The sequence below is a fragment of the Bos javanicus genome, chromosome 10 (assembly GCF_032452875.1).
Source record: "Bos javanicus breed banteng chromosome 10, ARS-OSU_banteng_1.0, whole genome shotgun sequence".
NCBI lineage: Eukaryota > Metazoa > Chordata > Mammalia > Artiodactyla > Bovidae > Bos > Bos javanicus.
In genome coordinates, this window is record NC_083877.1 from 81,258,291 (window position 1) to 81,276,352 (window position 18,062).

At 49.3% G+C, this 18,062-nt stretch overlaps 1 protein-coding gene across 6 annotated transcripts in view; it reads left to right on the forward strand.

Moving 5' to 3' along the window:
- SMOC1 (SPARC related modular calcium binding 1) overlaps positions 1-18,062 on the forward strand; it is a 146,343-nt gene that overhangs the window by 116,241 nt on the left and 12,040 nt on the right. For all 6 annotated transcript variants that reach the window (XM_061429269.1, XM_061429267.1, XM_061429271.1 and 3 more), the window contains exons 8-10: positions 9,864-10,056; positions 10,621-10,703; positions 12,911-13,016. In XM_061429269.1, coding sequence (XP_061285253.1) covers positions 9,864-10,056; positions 10,621-10,703; positions 12,911-13,016 — 382 coding nt within the window. The remainder of the gene's footprint in view (positions 1-9,863; positions 10,057-10,620; positions 10,704-12,910; positions 13,017-18,062) is intronic.

The window sequence follows — 18,062 nt, forward strand, 5'->3', positions numbered from 1 at the left end:
ATCATGGCCAGCAGAATAAGAGCCAGGGGTGGGGATGGGTGGTCATTCTTATGACTTTCTCTCCGACAACAAAGGCCTTTCTTAAGTTCTCCCTTTGCTAAGAGGATCTGAAACACATTTGGAGGCCCCAGAGAGCCTAGCCTTGCAGTCCATTTTAATCTTGTTTTAAGATCGGTTTTCCCAGTCGCCTTGCTCCTTCACCCCATGTTGTCTGTTTGGAACATAGAGGTGCAGTGTGACTGGGAGGGGTCTGGAACTTGCTCCACTAGCAAAGATTTTATTGAGTTTGTATGCTTGTGGTGGTAAGAGCAAACCCACCGCATCCTAATGTTCTACTTTTGGCCTCTGCTGCTGGAAAAAAAGAAAAAACTAATCGAAGGCCCTGCTGAGATAATTGTAATTGACTTCTTCCAACTTGTTAGAAGTCAGCTGCCATCTCTGCTTTGGTCTGAGCAGCCTCATTCTGGGTTTATTTGTAAGAAGACTTTGGAAGTAGACAGGGTATATAGTTTATGAGCACACTCATATGTGCAGTGTTATTGTTTGGAGGAGAAGAGTGAAATTATGATACTTTATTTGACAAATTAAAAAAGACCTCTCTTCCATCTCCCCCTTCCACGACCCCTCCTTCCTTCTCACCTGAATTTTTGTTTTCTAGCTTTTGTCCTTAAAGGAAGAGCTTGTCAGGTCAAGGTCAGCGAAGTTAGTGAGAAAAACTACAGAGATGCCAGCTTACCACTTCTGAGTACTTGTCATTGCAAAACCACTGTGAAGAGTTTCATATTCTTTTTGGTGGAAGGGTCATATGAGCATGAGTCAATAGAGATGGCGCCTTTTCTAAAATTCGAGTGGCTGTGAGTCAGTGATGCTTTGGGGAAAAAGTTTAAAAAAAAGTGCCTATATGCTATATTGGGATAGTCTATCCTAGAAGAAGTATCTTCTGTAGAATTTAGATCTTGTTTTCCTCCAGTTCTCAGCGTCTGTCTGTGTGGGAAGACAGAGGGTACAACTTCAGACAACGGTGAACCGTGCATGCCCATTTTAGGTGCCCCAGAGAGAAATTATTTAGACAGGCTGGTTGGTTTGTAATTTTCCCTTACGCCTCCTGACCCACAGCACTTCATCCGAGCACCGGGCCCTATTTACAGAGCCTACTGCACACACGCCTGTGAGTGGGTGTGTCGGGGACACGAGGCGGGCATTGTTAGTTTTGTTTGGCGGGGGTGGGTTCTAAGCCACAGGCAGTTGGACGCAGTATGGCCATGGCAGGAGTGGGGGTTGGGGGAGCGAGGCATGGGGGCAAACCGGCAGCCTTGCCCCGTGCTCAGCTGCTTCCTGGTTCTAGGGCTCTCCTGGGGTCGGGGAGCCTGAGCTGGCTCAGGCCCGGAGCCGTGGGGAAGCTCTGGCCTGGCTGTAAGGTGGTGGGCTATTGAGGTGGCCGCCTCAAGTACCCCTGCTGCATTTGCCTTTTTAAAGAGATGTATTGTTGTTGTTCAGTCGCTCAGTTGTTTCCGACCCTTTGCGACCCCATGGACTGCACCCTGCCAAGCTTCCCCTGTCCTTCACCATCTCCCCGAGTTTGCTCAGACTCATGTCCGTTGAGTCAGTGATGCCATCCAACCATCTCATCCTGTCGTCCCCTTCTCCTCCTGCCCTTGATCTTTCCCAGCATCAGGGTCTTTTCCACTGAGTCTACTCTTCAAATCAGGTGGCCAAAGTAATGGAGCTTCAGCTTCAGCTCCAGTCCTTCCAATGAATATGTAGGGTTGATTTCCTTCAGGATTGACTGGTTTGATCTCCTTACAGTCCAAGGGACTCTCAAGAGTCTTCATATTATTTGTTTATTTTTGGCTGCTCTGGGTCTTCATTGGTGCAGGCAGGTTTTTTCTAGTTGCGATGAGTGGGAGCTACTCTTTGTTGTGCATGGGCTTCTCATCATGGTGGCTTCTCTTGTTGCAGAGCTCGGGCTCTAGGTGCCTGGGCTCAGCAGTGGTAGCACACAGGCTTGTAATTGGCTTCTTCCATCTTGCTGGAAGTCAAGTTGCTCCATGACATATGGAATGTTCCCAGACCAGGGATCAAGCCCACTACCCCTGCATTAGCAATTGGATTCTTAACCACTGGACCATCAGGGAACTCCACCACTGCTTCATTCTAAACGAGAAAAAGGAGCCCAGACTAATAAGGGCCTTGCCCAGGGCTCCGAACCCATCAACAGCTCTCATGTCAAGGCCTCTTTGTTGTTCAGTTCAGTTCAGTTGCTCAGTTGTGTCTGATTCTTTTGTGACCCCATCCTCGCTATCCATCACCAACTCCCAGAGTTCACTCAGACTCACGTCCATCGAGTCAGTGATGCCATCCAGCCATCTCATCCTCTGTCGTCCTCTTCTCCTCCTGCCCCTAATCCCTCCCAGCATCAGAGTCTTTTCAAATGAGTCAACTCTTCGCATGAGGTGGCCAAAGTACTGGAGTTTCAGCTTTAGCATCATGTTATTCAGTCTCTAAGTTGCGTCTGGCTCTTTGTGACCCTGTGGACTGCAGCACGCCAGGCTTCCCTGTCCTTCACTATCTCCCAGAGTTTGCTCAGATTCATGTTCATTGAGTCAGTGATGCCATCCAACCATCGAATCCTCTACCGTCCCTTGATTAAAGGGTCATTTGGAGAAACCTATTCCCATGGTAGAGGTGACCATTTTAAATCTGTGCGTATTCTGTGTCTATTCTCTCTACATCTACCCCTGCTTGATACACACCTGAGCAGTTTCAAGGGTTGACTTTGTTCTGTTTGTCAGGGGGTCTGCTTCTTCCCTGCCCTGGCAAGACCTCTCCTTTTCTTGGCCACTGTCTGTTCCAGAGGGAGCTCTGAGGAACAGTTCTGTGGGTTCCCCTCCTCTTCAGGGGTTACTTGGGGTCCCTGGATGACTCTGAGACTAGGGGATTGATGACAGCCAACTGACAGCTCACTGCTGGGCATGACGGGAGGACAGAAAAGCGGTCGCAGGTGCTGACACACATGGCCAAATAAATAGAAAGGGCTGCTCAGTGGTGTCCTGCGAACTGTCCGAGATCATACATCCTGCAGCATCTCCTCCCTGGAGTCCGCATGTCCAGTCACAGGACTGGCTGTTTGGAAACAGGAAGTCAGTGCCTTCAAACCTGGTCCTTCCAGTCCCTCCTTTTGTTCCTGCAGTTTCTTCATCGGCCAGATTCTCTGTGAAACTCCCCAGAGCACACGCCACTCGTGCCAACCCAGAGAATCCTGAGGCAGGAGCCATGCAATTTCTTATGCCTCTGGAATTTCATGTTCTGGAATTTCAGGAAAGGTTTTTTTTTTAACTTGTTAAAAACTTTAGCTTGTTATTTTGTGTTATCCTTCAGCATTTCATTCATTTTTGATAAGAGACTAGGTGGGTGTGAGGTATTTGAAGGGCTTCAGGGTAATTGTAGACGACACAATGCTACTGTTTTCCTTTGGTATTCTTGGCTCAGTGGGACAATTCCTTTTACAACATAGATACACTGCTCCTGTTTTTCAGGCGGGTACCATGTATTGATTTTTCTTTTAAGAAAATCTAGTGCTGGATGGTCTGAGGGTTGAGTGTGGCATTTCCTAGGATGAGTCAAAGGGGCAGATTTTCTTTTTCTAGACTCTGTGGTCTCATCCCTCCCCAACCCCCACCACCCCCAACACACACACTTGACTCAGCGGTGAGGGCCCATCTCTGAAGTGTCAGGCTAGCACAGAATCCTGCAGCTGGGGATGGCGCAGCAAGTATTCAAGCAATAGCAGGGTTCTTGGGCTGTATACTCTGAGCATCCTTTACGCCTGGGTCTCCATGGTTCTCCTATGAGTGAGGTGCTGGGGCTCAGGGCTGGATGCGGGGAAGGGTCAGGAAGGCTGCGACAGGGCCCTTGCCCTTGGGAGCTTGCAGTCTTGTTAAGTCCCGGTGCCCAGGGTGAGGAGTCCAGGAGGAGTGCAGAGGGAGGCCTTGCTCTGGGTGGGGCCCCCAGGGAAAGCTCTGGGGATGGAGGAGGCCTAGAATGAGGGTAGGTCAGGATCTCGTGGCTAGTTCTTTCTTCTTGCTGCCTCTTATGAGACTTTTCTGACCTCTTCCTGAGCCTGCCATGGTGCCAGCGCACACCCAGTCCCGGGGGTCAGGAAGTCCCTCGACCCCCTCTGCATCCTCTCTGTGAGCCCCAATCTCCTGTGTTACCCCAGATCCCACATTAGATTTGAGACCCCAGGAGCACTGATCTCTCTCAGGACATTGTTGTCGGCCCTGTCCACACCCCACTGCCCTGTCTGCAGTATAGGTGGTGCTTGGTTGAGTCAGCCTGAAAAGCTGCCTTTAATTCCCAGCTGCTCCTCCCCTCGGAGGAGAGCTTCTGGTTCTTTCTCTGGGAAGATTGCATCATTCATTGAGGCATCTTTCCCGATACATGTTTCTGGGACCCATGACTCTTCTCAGCTTTTCTGTGTATGGTTTTCTATAAGACTGGGCTTTGTTCTTGGTCTCATTTTTCATAGGGACCCAGTGTCGACTAATTTTAGGGGCCAGCTTGACTAGGCCGCAGTAGTCAGTTTGGTCAAACACTAGTTTGGATGTTGCTGCAGAGGTATTATTTTAGACATGATTAACTTTTATAATCAATTGACTTGAAGTAAAGCAGATGACCCTCTGTGGTGTGGGTGGGCCTCATCCAATCAGTTGAAGGCATTAAGAGTGAAACTTGAGATTTCCTGGAAAAGAAGGCATGCTCCCTCCAGACTGTGACATAGATATCCTGCCTGAATTTCCAGCCTGCTGGCCTTACCTATTGATGTTGAACTAGAGACTGCCCCATCACTCTTACCTGAATTTCTAGCTTGTCAGCTTGGAGCCAAATCTTTGAGATAAATCTCTCTCTCTCCAAATATATAGCCATATCCAAATATATATATATTTATATATATATTTGGTTTTTTTTTGGTTGGTTCAGTTTTTTTTTTTTCTATTGGTTCAGTTTCTCTGGAGAGCCCCCACCACTACTGATGCTCTCTGACTTCTGCCTTCTCTCTCCTCCCGTCTCCCTCTGGGTCTCCATCACTATATGGCTCCCCAGCTCCTTCTCCGAAGAGTTCAAGATATGCCTGGCTCGTCAATACCTGCTCACTCGGGTGTTTGGTTACCCAGCCTCCCAGCTTTTCTGTCTGTTCCTTCCTTCAGCAGGTTCTCTGGAATGCAGCAGCCAGAAAGAAAGACCAGCCCAAGGACCTGAAACTTGAATCTTTTCATGTTTATGTTTGTTGGACATTTTTTTTTAAGTAAAGAAGAAAAAAGAAACAGATGATAAAGAAGAAAATGTTCCCAGAAACAAAGGATAAACTGGGCTAAAATCGAGATGGAGAGTTAGCTGGGGGTTAAAATTGTCCATGCTCTCCGTTGCTCCTAATTACCATGGGTCATTGAGAGGTGCAGAGGCAGGGACTGGCTGTAGCAGACAGGGCTGTTTTCCACACTCCTCCCGTCTTGGCTGGACAGCCGAGAATCTGCACCCTGGGCCTGCAGACAGGGTTTGTGTTGTCTGGTTCGGCCTGGTCTCTCTCTCCCCGGCCCCCCTCCCTGCCCACTCCCACCCAGGCGCAGCCCTGCTTTGCTCCGCTGCTGTGTGATTGGTGGGGAGGGCTGTGTGCTTTCCGGTGGCAAGAGTTGGACCGCGTTTTCATTCCTTCCGCGGGCTACTTCTCTGTTGTGTTTCTTCTCTCAGGCAGCCGGAGGTTTGTGAGTGAGAGTGAAATGACCCACTGCCAGGTGGGGAGTACATCGGCTTTCACTTGTTGTCTGCATTGTCTCGGAATGGATTAGAAGGGCTGAGTGTGCTTGAGTGCAAGAATGTGTGGTTAGGTATTCCCGAGTCGCCCTGAACAAGGCCTGCCTGTTCCCTCTCCTCTGATGTTTATGTCTTCCCAGTGTTTACAGATGTCCCAGCCCATTCTCAGAGTTATCAGGCCAGACCTTCTAATCATCTCATCTTTCCCTGAACTTCCCTGAGCAGAGACTGAATGTTTCAGAACAGCGAGTGTCAACTTCTGAGGAGCTTCCTTTCTGAACCAGTGGACAGACCCTTGAAATAGGTCCCCTGGCTTGCATTCTGGAAGGTGACTTCTTCACAGCTGTCAATTTTAAGATTTGTTTGGGAGTGATTGAGAAGGGCAGAGGGTAGCAATGGCCCTAAGGGTGGAGCTGGCTTCTGCATCTTCAGATGCAGAATAAGCTTATGCCTCTCGTTATGTACTGATCAGCATTTGCATGACCTCTGGAGAAGCACTAAAGGAATAATTGATTGATTGATTGGTTGAGGGGTCCAAGAGGGCTGCAATACTTGTGGGGTATATAATACTTATGGGATGATTTTATAAAGAGGATTCCCAGATGGCACAGTGGTAAAGAATCTGCCTGCCAATAGAGGAGATGCAAGAGACTCAGGTTTGACCCTTGGGTCAGGAAGATCCCCTGGAGGGAGGCATGGCAACCCACTCCAGTATTCTTGCCTGGAGAATCCCGTGGACAGAGGAGCCTGGCGGGCTACAGTCCATGGGGTCCCAAAGAGTCAGACATGACTGAGCAGCTGAGTTTGAGTTAACAAGAGTGCCCATTACTGAGCTGGGCATGTAGTAAAAACTCAGAGAGCACTTAGCTATTATTATTCATGTTACTGTCTGTCAGTGGTGGGTGAGTTACAGATTTGGCTTTAGGTATTCTGGTTCGGAGGCAAAGAGGGAAAAATATGAGGGTATGAGGTCCAGGGTGCGCTCTAGCGGAGAAAAATTTTTGGTTCAGAAGAAGCAGTGCTGTGTCAAAAGGGTAAGCGTGGGTTTTTACACATTTGCTTTAGAATGCAGCACGTTTATGGCAGTCTGCAAATGGACTGGCTGGAAAATCTTCACACCATAAAAATAAATGTACTTCCCCCTAAAAGCAAATGATTAGAGGCAACAATCTCTGTCTAGAGTTCAGCAAGACAGGCTTGATTGTCAGAGCCCTTGACCAGAACCTCAGCTCTCCTCTTGCCTGGCTGAGTGAACTTGGGAAAATTCATGAATGTCTCCTGGTCTATAAAGCGGCAAAGGGACTTCCCTGGTGTTCCAGTGATTAAGAATCTGTCTTCCAATGGGGGGGACATGGGTTAGATCCCTGGTCGAGGAACTAAGATGCCACAGGGCAACTAAGCCCATGCATCGCAGCCCATGCGCCACAGCTAAGACCCAACACAGCTAAATAAATAAATACATATTTTTTACAAAATAAAATGGGCTTAATAGCAGCACCTACTTCACAGGGACGAAGAGATTAGGCAAGTGAAGTCCTTATTCTACTGCCTGGCGCATGCTTCTCAGTGAATATTTGCTTTGACTATTATTAGTATAAAGAGGATTTTAGGAGAGATTTTCTCTCTGTTGGAAGACAAACTCTCTGTGTTTTCTTTGCAAATGGTTAGTACTATGATTATAAACCTTTCCTGCCTCTTTCTTAGAGAAGCACTTGGACTTGCAGAGATCATCATAAAGTAATAAGCAAGCAAGCAAACAAAGAAAAAAGTAATAAACCCTGCGTTTAGCCTTTTCTCAAATTCCACTGCTAGCCCCCTAGTTTTTCCAAGTTAGCTCGCGTCATCATTTGTATGGTTTTATTCTCCGTGGAACTCTGTGCAGCCTCTATGGAAGCGGGCTGCAAACATCTCAGAACAGCCTTCAAGGACGTCCAGAAATCTGTCGACAGCCCCCAGACTACGGGTTCCCACCTCTCCTCGGCTGGCTCCTCTCCACATCCCTGCAGTCTCAGGATCCCCGACGGTGTGAAGTCAGGCCCATCATTTGCTCTGTCCCCAGGGAAGCTTTCTCCACCTCTGTTCACATCTCGCCTTCCATCTGATTTACGGCTTTAGAATGTTGGCCTGGAGGATCTTATAATTTAAAGTCTCTGTCAGAGGTTGTTACATGAACGCGGGGCCAGTAAAAAGCTGTTTTCTTTTGGTTTTGCTCATCTGTCACTTTTTTTTTTGTGGCATGAAATACGAGGTAGGAAAATAAAGTTACCCACTTGGGGTTGGGAGAGCTATTGAAACACTCTTGTGTAATCCTTTGGAAGGTGCCAGGCTCCATCCTAGCCAGGGGCCCGATTCAAAATTCTGGGTCTTCAGGCCAGGTCTCCCCAAAGGCCCCCTCTGTCCAGCAGTTTCTGTCTCTTCCCTAAGCTGGCTCTAGGGGCAGTTCTGGTGGTAGTTATAACTGGGTTTAGAATCATAAGTCTATTGTCTATCAACTGTTCTAAACTCCTGTTCATCTAGCCAAGGAGATTCTGTTCAATTTTGCTATGTTTGCATTATGAAAACAGTAATTCCTTTTTTTTTCATTTTCCGTATCAGAATTATATTTTAATAGCAAATATGCTATATATATATATACCATCCAATATTTTTATGCCCTTAAGGAAATATTCCCTCACTCTGCAATGAGAATTTTTCAGCATTTTTTTTAGGAGACCAGAAATCATTTCCCCATCATCTGATTTTCCTCTAAGACAGCATTGCATCTCTGCACACCTACAGTCTGCTTCAACATCTGTCTGGTTCATATGTGTATCATTAACAGAGCCATTATTTCAAAGGCTTTGGCTCCATCAGAGTTTAGCTTCTGTTATTTTCATCTGTTTGTTCAGTGAGCAGGATGAATCTCCACATTGCTGATGCCAAATTCCTGGCTCTCCGAGTGGTACTTTTGTAACACACTGTGAAAAAGTCACGGGATACCCAAGGTGATTCCTGTCACATTCTTCACGAGGAAAGTTGTGGATTACTGTTCATGAGAGAAAGTGATGATAAAGTAAATGAATAAAAAGAGAAATAAGTAGATCAAAAACAGTGGTACAAGTTTATGATATGGTCCCTTTTATTGTTTTTTTAAAAAAACAACCTCGTGTGTGCATATGTATTTGCATATGTATACATGCAAAAGATCCAGGGTAGGTAGAACTTAACTTTGGTGGGATTAGTGATTCTTCAAATATTTCTTTATAATGAGAAAAGAAACCCAATGCTATTTATTTTTAATAACTAAAAAAAAAAAACCCAAAGCCCCACATAGTATCAACAAAAAAACAAGAAGGGGAAGTTGGGCAGGTTGACTGGTTAGGGGCTGTGGGGTACTAAAGCCCCCGGGGCGCAGGGCACCTTGGGGTGCCTCAAGCTGGGCTTGACTCTGGGAAAACTAGGTTTGGCTGTTCAGACACACTGGCATGGTTTCTGAGGCCGCTGAGTACAGACACCTTCCTGTGGGAAGGTGTGTTGTGTAATGGAAGCAGTGTTGTGTAATCAACTCAGCTCCATTCAGCCTACTTTGTCTGCCTCTGATGGAGCCCTGGAAGGAGTGGGTTTGGGCCTTGTTTCTGCTTCTCTTGGGTACCAGGCATCAGAGCATCTTCCCACCCTGAGGACGGTGACTGTGGCCCTGTCCTACGGGGTCTGGGTTTGGGAGAGTGTCCACACACAAAGGCATTCCTGCCTCAGCTGTCAGCTTGCAGGGCTGGAGCTAGGAGACATGAGCAGGGACTGTTCTGAAAACAGGAGATTCCACTCCCAGGCCAACTGCAGCTCTGATGAGGAGTAGCCCTGCCTCCCAGCGTGAATGCTACTGCAGCCTGGCCATGCAAGGGCCAGAGTGAGGTGCTCTGAGCCTCCAGCTCCTCACTCAGGGCTGGCGTGGGGACTCCACACCCCTTGGTGATTCACCAGTCAGCCATCATCAGTTCCTGGGGGCCAGGCCGGGTCCTGACAGGGAAAGCATAGGATTGGGAAGTCACCACGGGCCGTGTCTTTTCTTGCAGAGAAAGTTCACTCGTGTGACCAGGAGAGACAGAGCGCCCTGGAAGAGGCCCGGCAGAACCCCCGCGAGGGCATTGTGATCCCTGAGTGTGCTCCTGGGGGGCTCTATAAACCAGTGCAGTGCCACCAGTCCACTGGCTACTGCTGGTGTGTGCTGGTGGACACTGGGCGTCCGCTGCCGGGGACCTCCACACGGTAAGCCCCTGGAGCCCATCCTGCCCTTCAGATGGACCCTGGGGCAGGAGAACCAGCTTCCTGTTAGGCTGGCGCCTCGCATCTCCTGGATTTATTGTCCTGGCCGGGTGGGAATTGAGACACTAGGGGAGCAGCATCTCTGCTCATGGGCAGAAGAGGTACTGGTGGAAAGACCTGGATCTTGGATTCTGGTCACAGGGCTGGCCTTTTCTAGCTGGGTGGCCTTGGGGAAAGGAGGTAATCTCTGTGAACCTCAGTTCACTCAGGCAGGTTATTGCCCTGCCTGAGTCACTAGGTTCTATGGGTCAAAAAGATCCTGTGTGCAGACATAAGGGGCACCACTCTACTTGAGTAGCTGAGACCATGTGGCAACATGCCTGAACATGTCTCTGTGGGGACGCTGATGCTGGGATTGCCTTGTAGCTAATGGACAGTGTGGGAGATGTTTTTCCACCAGCTCTGGGTGCTCTAGGCTTAGAGACCACACAGATCATTGCTAGTGGAAGGGCTGAAGTCGGCTCAGGTTCCAGTCCCTCCTTATCCCCTGCCTGTCTCTCTTCTCAGCTACGTGATGCCCAGTTGTGAGAGTGATGCCAGGGCTAAGAGTGCGGAGGTGGAGGACCCCTTCAAGGACAGGGAGCTGCCAGGTAGGAGACGACACTGCCTCTTGCTGACATCCTCACCCCTTCCTGTCCCGCCGCCCCCTCATTGTGCAGAAGCAGCACCCACCTCTGGGTCTGTTTCCTCATCTGTAAGCTGGGGTGGGGACGGACAGTGGGCAGGGGCATGGCAGGAGCCACAGGATCAGCATCCAGTCTGGTGTGTGTCCCTAATTAGTCCCGAAGCCTTAAACACATGGTTTCTCCTCCTCGCTCTTCCCTTTTTCATCTTAAAATGTAGTCCTTGGCTTAAAGGGCTTCCCAGATGGCCCTCATAGTAAAGAACATTAAGGAACGTGGGTTCAGTCCCATGGATCAGGAAGATCCCCTGGAGGAAGCCATGGCAACACACTCTAGTATTCTTGCCTGGAGAATCCCACAGACAGAAGAGCCTGGCTATGGTTCATAGGGTTGCAAAGAGTAGGACACAACTGAAGCGACTTAGCACGCACACGTGTTGGCTTAAAATCCTACCCTCAAAAAATGCTCCAGTTTTTTCTCTAACCTAGGGTGATTGGGTGGAGAAGGAAATGGCAACCGACTCCAGTATTCTTGCCTGGAGAATCCCAGGGACAGAGGAGCTTGATGGGATTCTGTCTATGGGGTTGCACAGAGTTGGACATGACTGATGTGACTTAGCAGCAGCAGCAGCAGCAGGGTGATTGGGACAGTGATCTGGGGACTGTGGACCCTTTTCTCCAGGGCTGCAAAGAGAAGCTAACTCTCAGAACAGGCTTTCCTGCAGGGTGTGGTAGTGTCCGTTGCCAACCCTGTAGAGTGCCTTTGCAATGACCCTTGGTGGCCCAGAACTGTCCCTGGAGTATGGCACAAGAGGCATAGGCAGGGGCCAGGGCCTCTGAAGGGCTGCTGGGCTGGGTTTCCCTTATCTACCGGGTTCTCTGCCCGTGAGTTACAATATGATTACTAAATAGTGATGTCTCGAAACACTGTAGTTTTAATCAGGTCAGTGCTGATGGGAGCTCCCACTGTTCCCATCAAGACTCCAAAGGAGAACTGAAAACAGAGGCTCTTGAAAGTCCGGGGGTTCCCAAGTGAGGTTTGTAGAAATCACTCTGTCGTGAGAACAGAGTCGTAGAGACCAGGATCCCTCTGTCTAGCCATCCCTTCAACAAATGTGAACTGAGATTTCACTGTGTGCCAGGCGCTGGGTATGTCTAGTAATCAAAACGGAAGTGAAGCTTATGTAGTGTGGGAGACAGAGTACACAAATAAAAGAATACAAACACATGAAGATGGTGACAGGTACTCTAAAGGGAAAGAGTGAGGTGCTGGGAGAAGGACAGGAAGAAATCCGTGGCTTCACTGAGAAAGTGGCATTTAACCAGAGACCCGGGGGAACTGCAGAGAGAGGAGAATGAAATGATTGCTGCAGAGAGGAGAATTGTAGGTAGTGCTGAGGGACTGTTTGGGGCTGGCAGTCATGAATTTACAGGAAAACCATCTCTCCAGTGGTGTGGTGGTGTTTACACCAGCAACATGCAGCTCTGGGGGTGTGGATTTGGAGAAGGCATATCTGTGCGAAGGTTCATCCATGCTTGGGGTTTTGCTGGAGTCCCACCATGAGGAATAAACAAAGGATTTGAGAGTACTTCTAAGGGAGGGTTGATCATTATAATCTAAGCTGGCTGAGGAGAGATGTAAAAAAAGGAAGAGGTTCTTGGATAGGTAAACTGGTAGGTCTGTTGAGTCAACTTTGACCTTGGATTTCTTGCATTCCTAATGCCCTTTTACCACTGGTCCTCACCTCTGGAGTAGCCTGGTCTCACTGTACCACTTGAGTTTCCCAGCAGACTATGGACTTTATGAGGAGAAGAGCGCTGTCTAGTATATTCCTAACATATACCATAGTGCCTGAGTTGATACTCAGCAAAAATTTGTGGAATGGAAGAACACCAAAAGCTTTATTGTCCACGTGGTCTGATGGTCCCTTGTGGGCTGTGGGGAGAGGAACTCTGGAGGTTTATGAGAATCATCTGGGGCTTCCCTGGCTCAGCTGGTAAAGAATCCGCCTGTAATGCTAGAGACCGAATCATTTGAGCTGTGGACAATTCCCAAAGTGGATTTGGCTGGACAAGAAGGACTTGGAGAAGTTGAAGAAACAGTGGTAGTGGAGGAAGCTGGTTTACTTGATCATTTACCTGGCACGTGCCTTCAGATCTCACTTTGTCTTTCAGGCTGTCCAGAAGGGAAGAAACTGGAATTTATCACCAGCCTACTGGATGCCCTCACCACTGACATGGTGCAGGCCATTAACTCAGCAGCGCCCACTGGAGGTGGGAGGTGAGAGTGCGAGCAGGACTCAGGCCCAGTGGGACCTCGGGGCCCCTGATCTTTTAGATGCTGCAGGACGCCGAGAGAGTGGGGAGGGCTTGGGTAGCGCAAGGGCTGGAAGTTGATCCTTTTCCTGAAACCATGTAGCTGTGACTTTGTCCAACATTCTGCCAAAAATCTCACCACCCCTCTCCCCTTTCCAGTCCTTGGGAGTTGCTTTTCTCTAGCTTGTAGTTATCTGATTACAGGTAAGTCCAGGAGTGTCTGGGACTTCCTAGGTGGTGCTAGTGGTAAAGAATCTGCCTGCCAATGCAGGAGACATAAGAGACATGGGTTCGATCGATCCATCAGGAAGATTCTCTGGAGAAGAGAATGGCAACCCACTCCAGTAGTCTTGCCTGGAAAATTCCATGGACAGAGGAGCCTGGCAGGCTACAGTCCATGGGGTTCCAAAGAGTCGGACATGACTGGAGCCACTTAGCATGCCACGCACCAGGAGTGTCTGGAGACTTCCAGCACTTTAGTCTCAGCAGTGTATGCCTTAGGGTGAGTCCAGAACGGCAGGAAGTGGGGTGGGCATGTGATGGGGACAGCAAGGAGGAAGTCTGGAGCACTTGGTGGTTTTGTCTTCTGAGGAGGCAGGAGCCACATGCCTGAGAATCCCAAGGGGCTCCGAGTGTTGGGATTGGACACTACCATAGCCAGACCCTACCTAAATCAGGAGCTGATATGCTGACCAAGGCAGTCTTGACACAGGGCCGAAATCCACCTGCTCCTTAACAACCAGCATCACCAGTGCTCACTGATTTGGGCCCATTGGGTCGGTTGGAGCATGCATGCTCAGACCTATTGAACATGCACAGCACAGCAAGCCCTGGGCTAGGGATTGGGAATCCAGGAATGTGAGGCATGTCCTTATCTTCAAAGAAGGCACCTAGTGAGAAGGCAATGGCAACCCACTCCAGTGTTCTCGCCTGGAGAATCCCAGGGACGGGGGAGCCTGGTGGGCTGCTGTCTGTGGGGTCGCACAGAGTCGGACACGACTGAAGCAACTTAGCAGCAGCAGCAGCAGTGAGAATACTAGGCTGTGGACAGATGCAAACTCTGTGGTAAGTGCTAGATAAGAGGTAAAAGAACAGAGAAGGGTTTGCTCATTCAGTCTGGAGGAATCAGAGAAGGCTTCCAGGAGGAGGTGATACCTGAACTGGATTTTGAAGGACAGGTAGGACTTAGCTAGTAAAAGAAGGAAAGCCATTCTAGGAGAAAAAGAAAGGACATTGTGACCCCAGGCAAGTGCATGGCCATAGTTCAGTATGGCTGGGCTGGGGTGGATGGAAGAGGAGAGGAGAGGATGGAGAAGATGACAGAGGTGGCAGATGACGCAGAGAAGGAGGTGGGGACCAAGTCCCAAAGGGCCCATGCGATGTGCTTCCCATTATGAAGCCAGAGGGTGAGGCTCGGCAGAGCTGGGTGGTGTTCAGGTCCCTGAACAGGAGCTACCATGTGCTTGGCAGGAGTGGGCAGCCTGACTCTGAGCTTGTGGGGTTCACCAAGGAGGGAGGGCTGATTCTTCCGCACCTGCTCAGAGGCAAGGAGTGCCACCGTGAGACCGGCCCAGGCCCCCAGGCCGGTGGAAGGCTGACTGCCTCAGCGGCGATCAGCGAGACCACAGGGCATGTATCTAGGGTGGGAACCAGGACTCCCAGCACAGCTGTCAGCACTTCTGTGTCCCAAGGCAGACGAGGGCAGTGGCCCCCCAGTTTTTTTTTTTTTTTTTAAGCGTGCAACTGTTTTCATTATATTCACAAAGTGGTACAGTTACCACTAGCCAAAATTCCACAACATTTTCATCAACCCCCAAAGAAACTCTGTACCCATTAACAGTCACTCCTCAGTGGCCCTCCCCCAGACTACTACTGCTGCTGCTAATTAACTTTTGTCTCTATGGATTTGCCTACTCTGGACATTTTATATAGATGGGCTCATACAGTGAGTGGCCTTTGGTAAAAGCCATTATGTCCCATCATGATGAGTGCAGAGACTGCCTCGTGGATTGCCACTCTAGGAAACCCCCTGTCTGGGGTTGCTTGCCCTCAGCTACTCTGTGGTCCTGTGAGCTCTGAGGCTGGTTTGTTTTGCTCACCCTGTGAATGGGGCCAGGCCTCCCCAGCAGCAGGAGGAGCAGGGCAGATGGAGACAGTGTCTGACAGGTCGGCAGATGGGAACTGCCCAGAGGTAGTGCTCAGCCACTGGAGGTCTAAGACAGAGAGAGCTGTGTCCTCATCTCCAGGAAGAGGGATGGGAAATTACGAACAGATGTATTCAGGATTATGGAGAAGGCAATGGTACCCCACTCCAGTACTCTTGCCTGGAAAATCCCATGGACGGAGGAGCCTGGTAGGCTGAAGTCCATGGGATCGCTACAAGTCGGACACGACTGAGCGACTTCACTTTCACTTTTCACTTTCATGCATTGGAGGAGGAAATGGCAACCCACTCCAGAGTTCTTGCCCGGAGAATCCCAGGGATGGGGGAGCCTGGTGGGCTGCCATCTATGGGGTCACACAGAGTCGGACACGACTGAAGCGACTTAGCAGTAGCAGTAGCAGCATTCAGGATTGTATACCTTTTTGCTTTTCATGATTGGAATGTGAAAACATACCTGTTGTTTCATGCAAAAATGAGTATGAGCTATTTATGTTTTTTTAGAAGAGAGAGACTAAAGAAACAAGGAGGGGACATGGCCCTAAAAATCCAAAATCTGGATCCTCTCTACACACAACTCTTCTGGGCTGCTGGCTCTGACCCACCCCTCAGGGAGCCTGCCTTGTGCTTGTACTTGGGTCCTAAGGAGATAGCACTTCACCTTCCATCCTGTTTGCTTCTGCAGGAGGCCAGCCCTTGAGCCTTGCCTGGCCTCAGATCCAGGCAGGCTTCAGTGACGGGGAAAGCAGAGCCCAGCTGGGTCCTGGGCCAGGAGGTCAAAAGCACAGGCAGGCCTGCTGCCAGACCAAGTTCAGATGGACGCTCTGCCCTCAAACTGCAGGGGAGGACATTTTTACAGAAAATAAAAACTAAGAAGTTTATAAATGCTTTTAATCCTAGTATGTCCTTAGGGAAGTGATTTTCTTTTTCTTTCCAAAAAACTCTCTTTTAGGTATAATGAGAGTTGGAAGAAAAAAAAAATTTTTTTTAATATTCTTTCCTAAACATGTTTTTCATTTTAAGCTCATATGAACTTGACCGTGTTTGGTTCTGATGAGAATGAAAGGTTTGAACTGCATTTGGTAATTGTGTTACCTGGAGGCTATACTTGTAATCAAAAGACAGACAAGATGAATCGAGAAGTAGTTTAGAGATCAAGGGAGTCGGGGTGGGCCTGGGGGGAAAAGGAGAGAGGAGTGGTTACACAGGGGGGTAGTTGGTCAGGGTTACTGGTTTTACTGCATTTAAATCCCTCTCAGATCTCTCTATTATATTGGGTTGGCAAAAAAATTCATTCGGGTTTTTCCATAATTTGTTACGGAAAAACCTGAGTGAACTTTGATGTCTACCCAATGTTTAGGAAAATCAAGCCCTAACTCTGACCATGAATTGGCTCTGAAGGATGGTCTTGATGGCGCTCACCCTCCTTTCGTATGCCACTACCTCCCATCATTACATGCCAGCTGCCGCTGGTCCTTCTCAGGTGCTCAAACAGGCCAAGCTCTCACCACCCCTGCTTCCTCAGGCTGGAATGTGAGTCCCTTATCTTCCCGTGACTTGCCCCATTTAAATAGCACCTTCTCAGTGGCCATCCGAACGAAAGGAACAGCCCTGTCACCTTCTATCATGACACCTCTTTCTAATTTTCAGCCTAGTGCTTATCACTACCTGATGTCTTGCTGGTTTGTTTATTTATATCTGCCTCACCCCACCCAATGAAAATGGAAGTTCGGTGAGAAAAGGAACGTTTTTCACCTTCTTCCCTGCTTATTCCTGGAACTCAGAAAAGTGCCTGGCATACAGTAGGTGCTCCGTAAACGTTTGTTAAATGAATAAATAGCCAGAAGGATGGGTGGCTAGATGGATGGATCTCTGTCAGGCACAGAGAGGGATGTCTCAGTGAGGCCTCTTTTCCTTGGCACACGTCTGAGGGTCCAGCAGCTACTTCAAGACTAACTATGAGGCCAAACCCAGCCCTGAAGCTCACTGCCACCAGAGCTTTACGGTGCCCTGGCTGGGCCCACAGGACTTGGGCGCTGTGTGGACAGCCCCTGGTCAGCGCTTTTCTAGGACAGAAGAGCAAAGGCAGAGGAGCAGGACCAGTGAAGAGAATGAGGGGATCCAGGCTGCCTGGGTTTAGGCCTTGGCTCTGAATTCAGGCAGAGTTGGGACTGCAAGCATGAGGTCAAGGAAGCCACAGCTGATCCCTCCTGCATCCTCTCAGGGTCTGGCAAGTAAAGCTGGACACCAGCTGGGGCCAGTGGGAAACAGTCTTATTTAGTGACGTTGGGAAGAAGGGACGGGGGGACGTTTGGGTTGAGTAGAAGAGAGGGTGTCTTTGTCCCAAACTACCACCTGTCAGGCTTGGAGATTTTAGCTTTGCACAAACTCTTACATCTCACACCCAGTGTAAGCTCTGTGCTGGGTTCTGGGGACATACAGGGATGCAGACTTGGTTCCTGGGCTGGAGAAGCTCCTGGGAGAAGAGCTGTGTAGTCAGGTGAGTGCCCTGTAAAGCCAGTGTGATAACAGAGGCAGATGAAGTCGTGCAGGCAGGGACTCGGGAGGAAGGCACGTGAGAGAAGGCTTTCCATAGGAGGTGATGTTTAAGCCACATCTTCACTTACGAATGAGACAACGTCCTGACCTAGATGGACCAGGAGTAAGAACTTCCCAGCAGAGGGACCCTTGGGATAGTGAGGTATGAACAAGGTAGGGTCTGTGGGCTTCCCTGGTGGCTCAGATGGTAAAGAATCTGCCTGCAATGCAGGAGACCCAGGTTCGATCCCTGGGTCAGGAAGATCCCCTGCAGAAGGGAATGGCAACCCACTCCAGTATTCTTACCTGGAA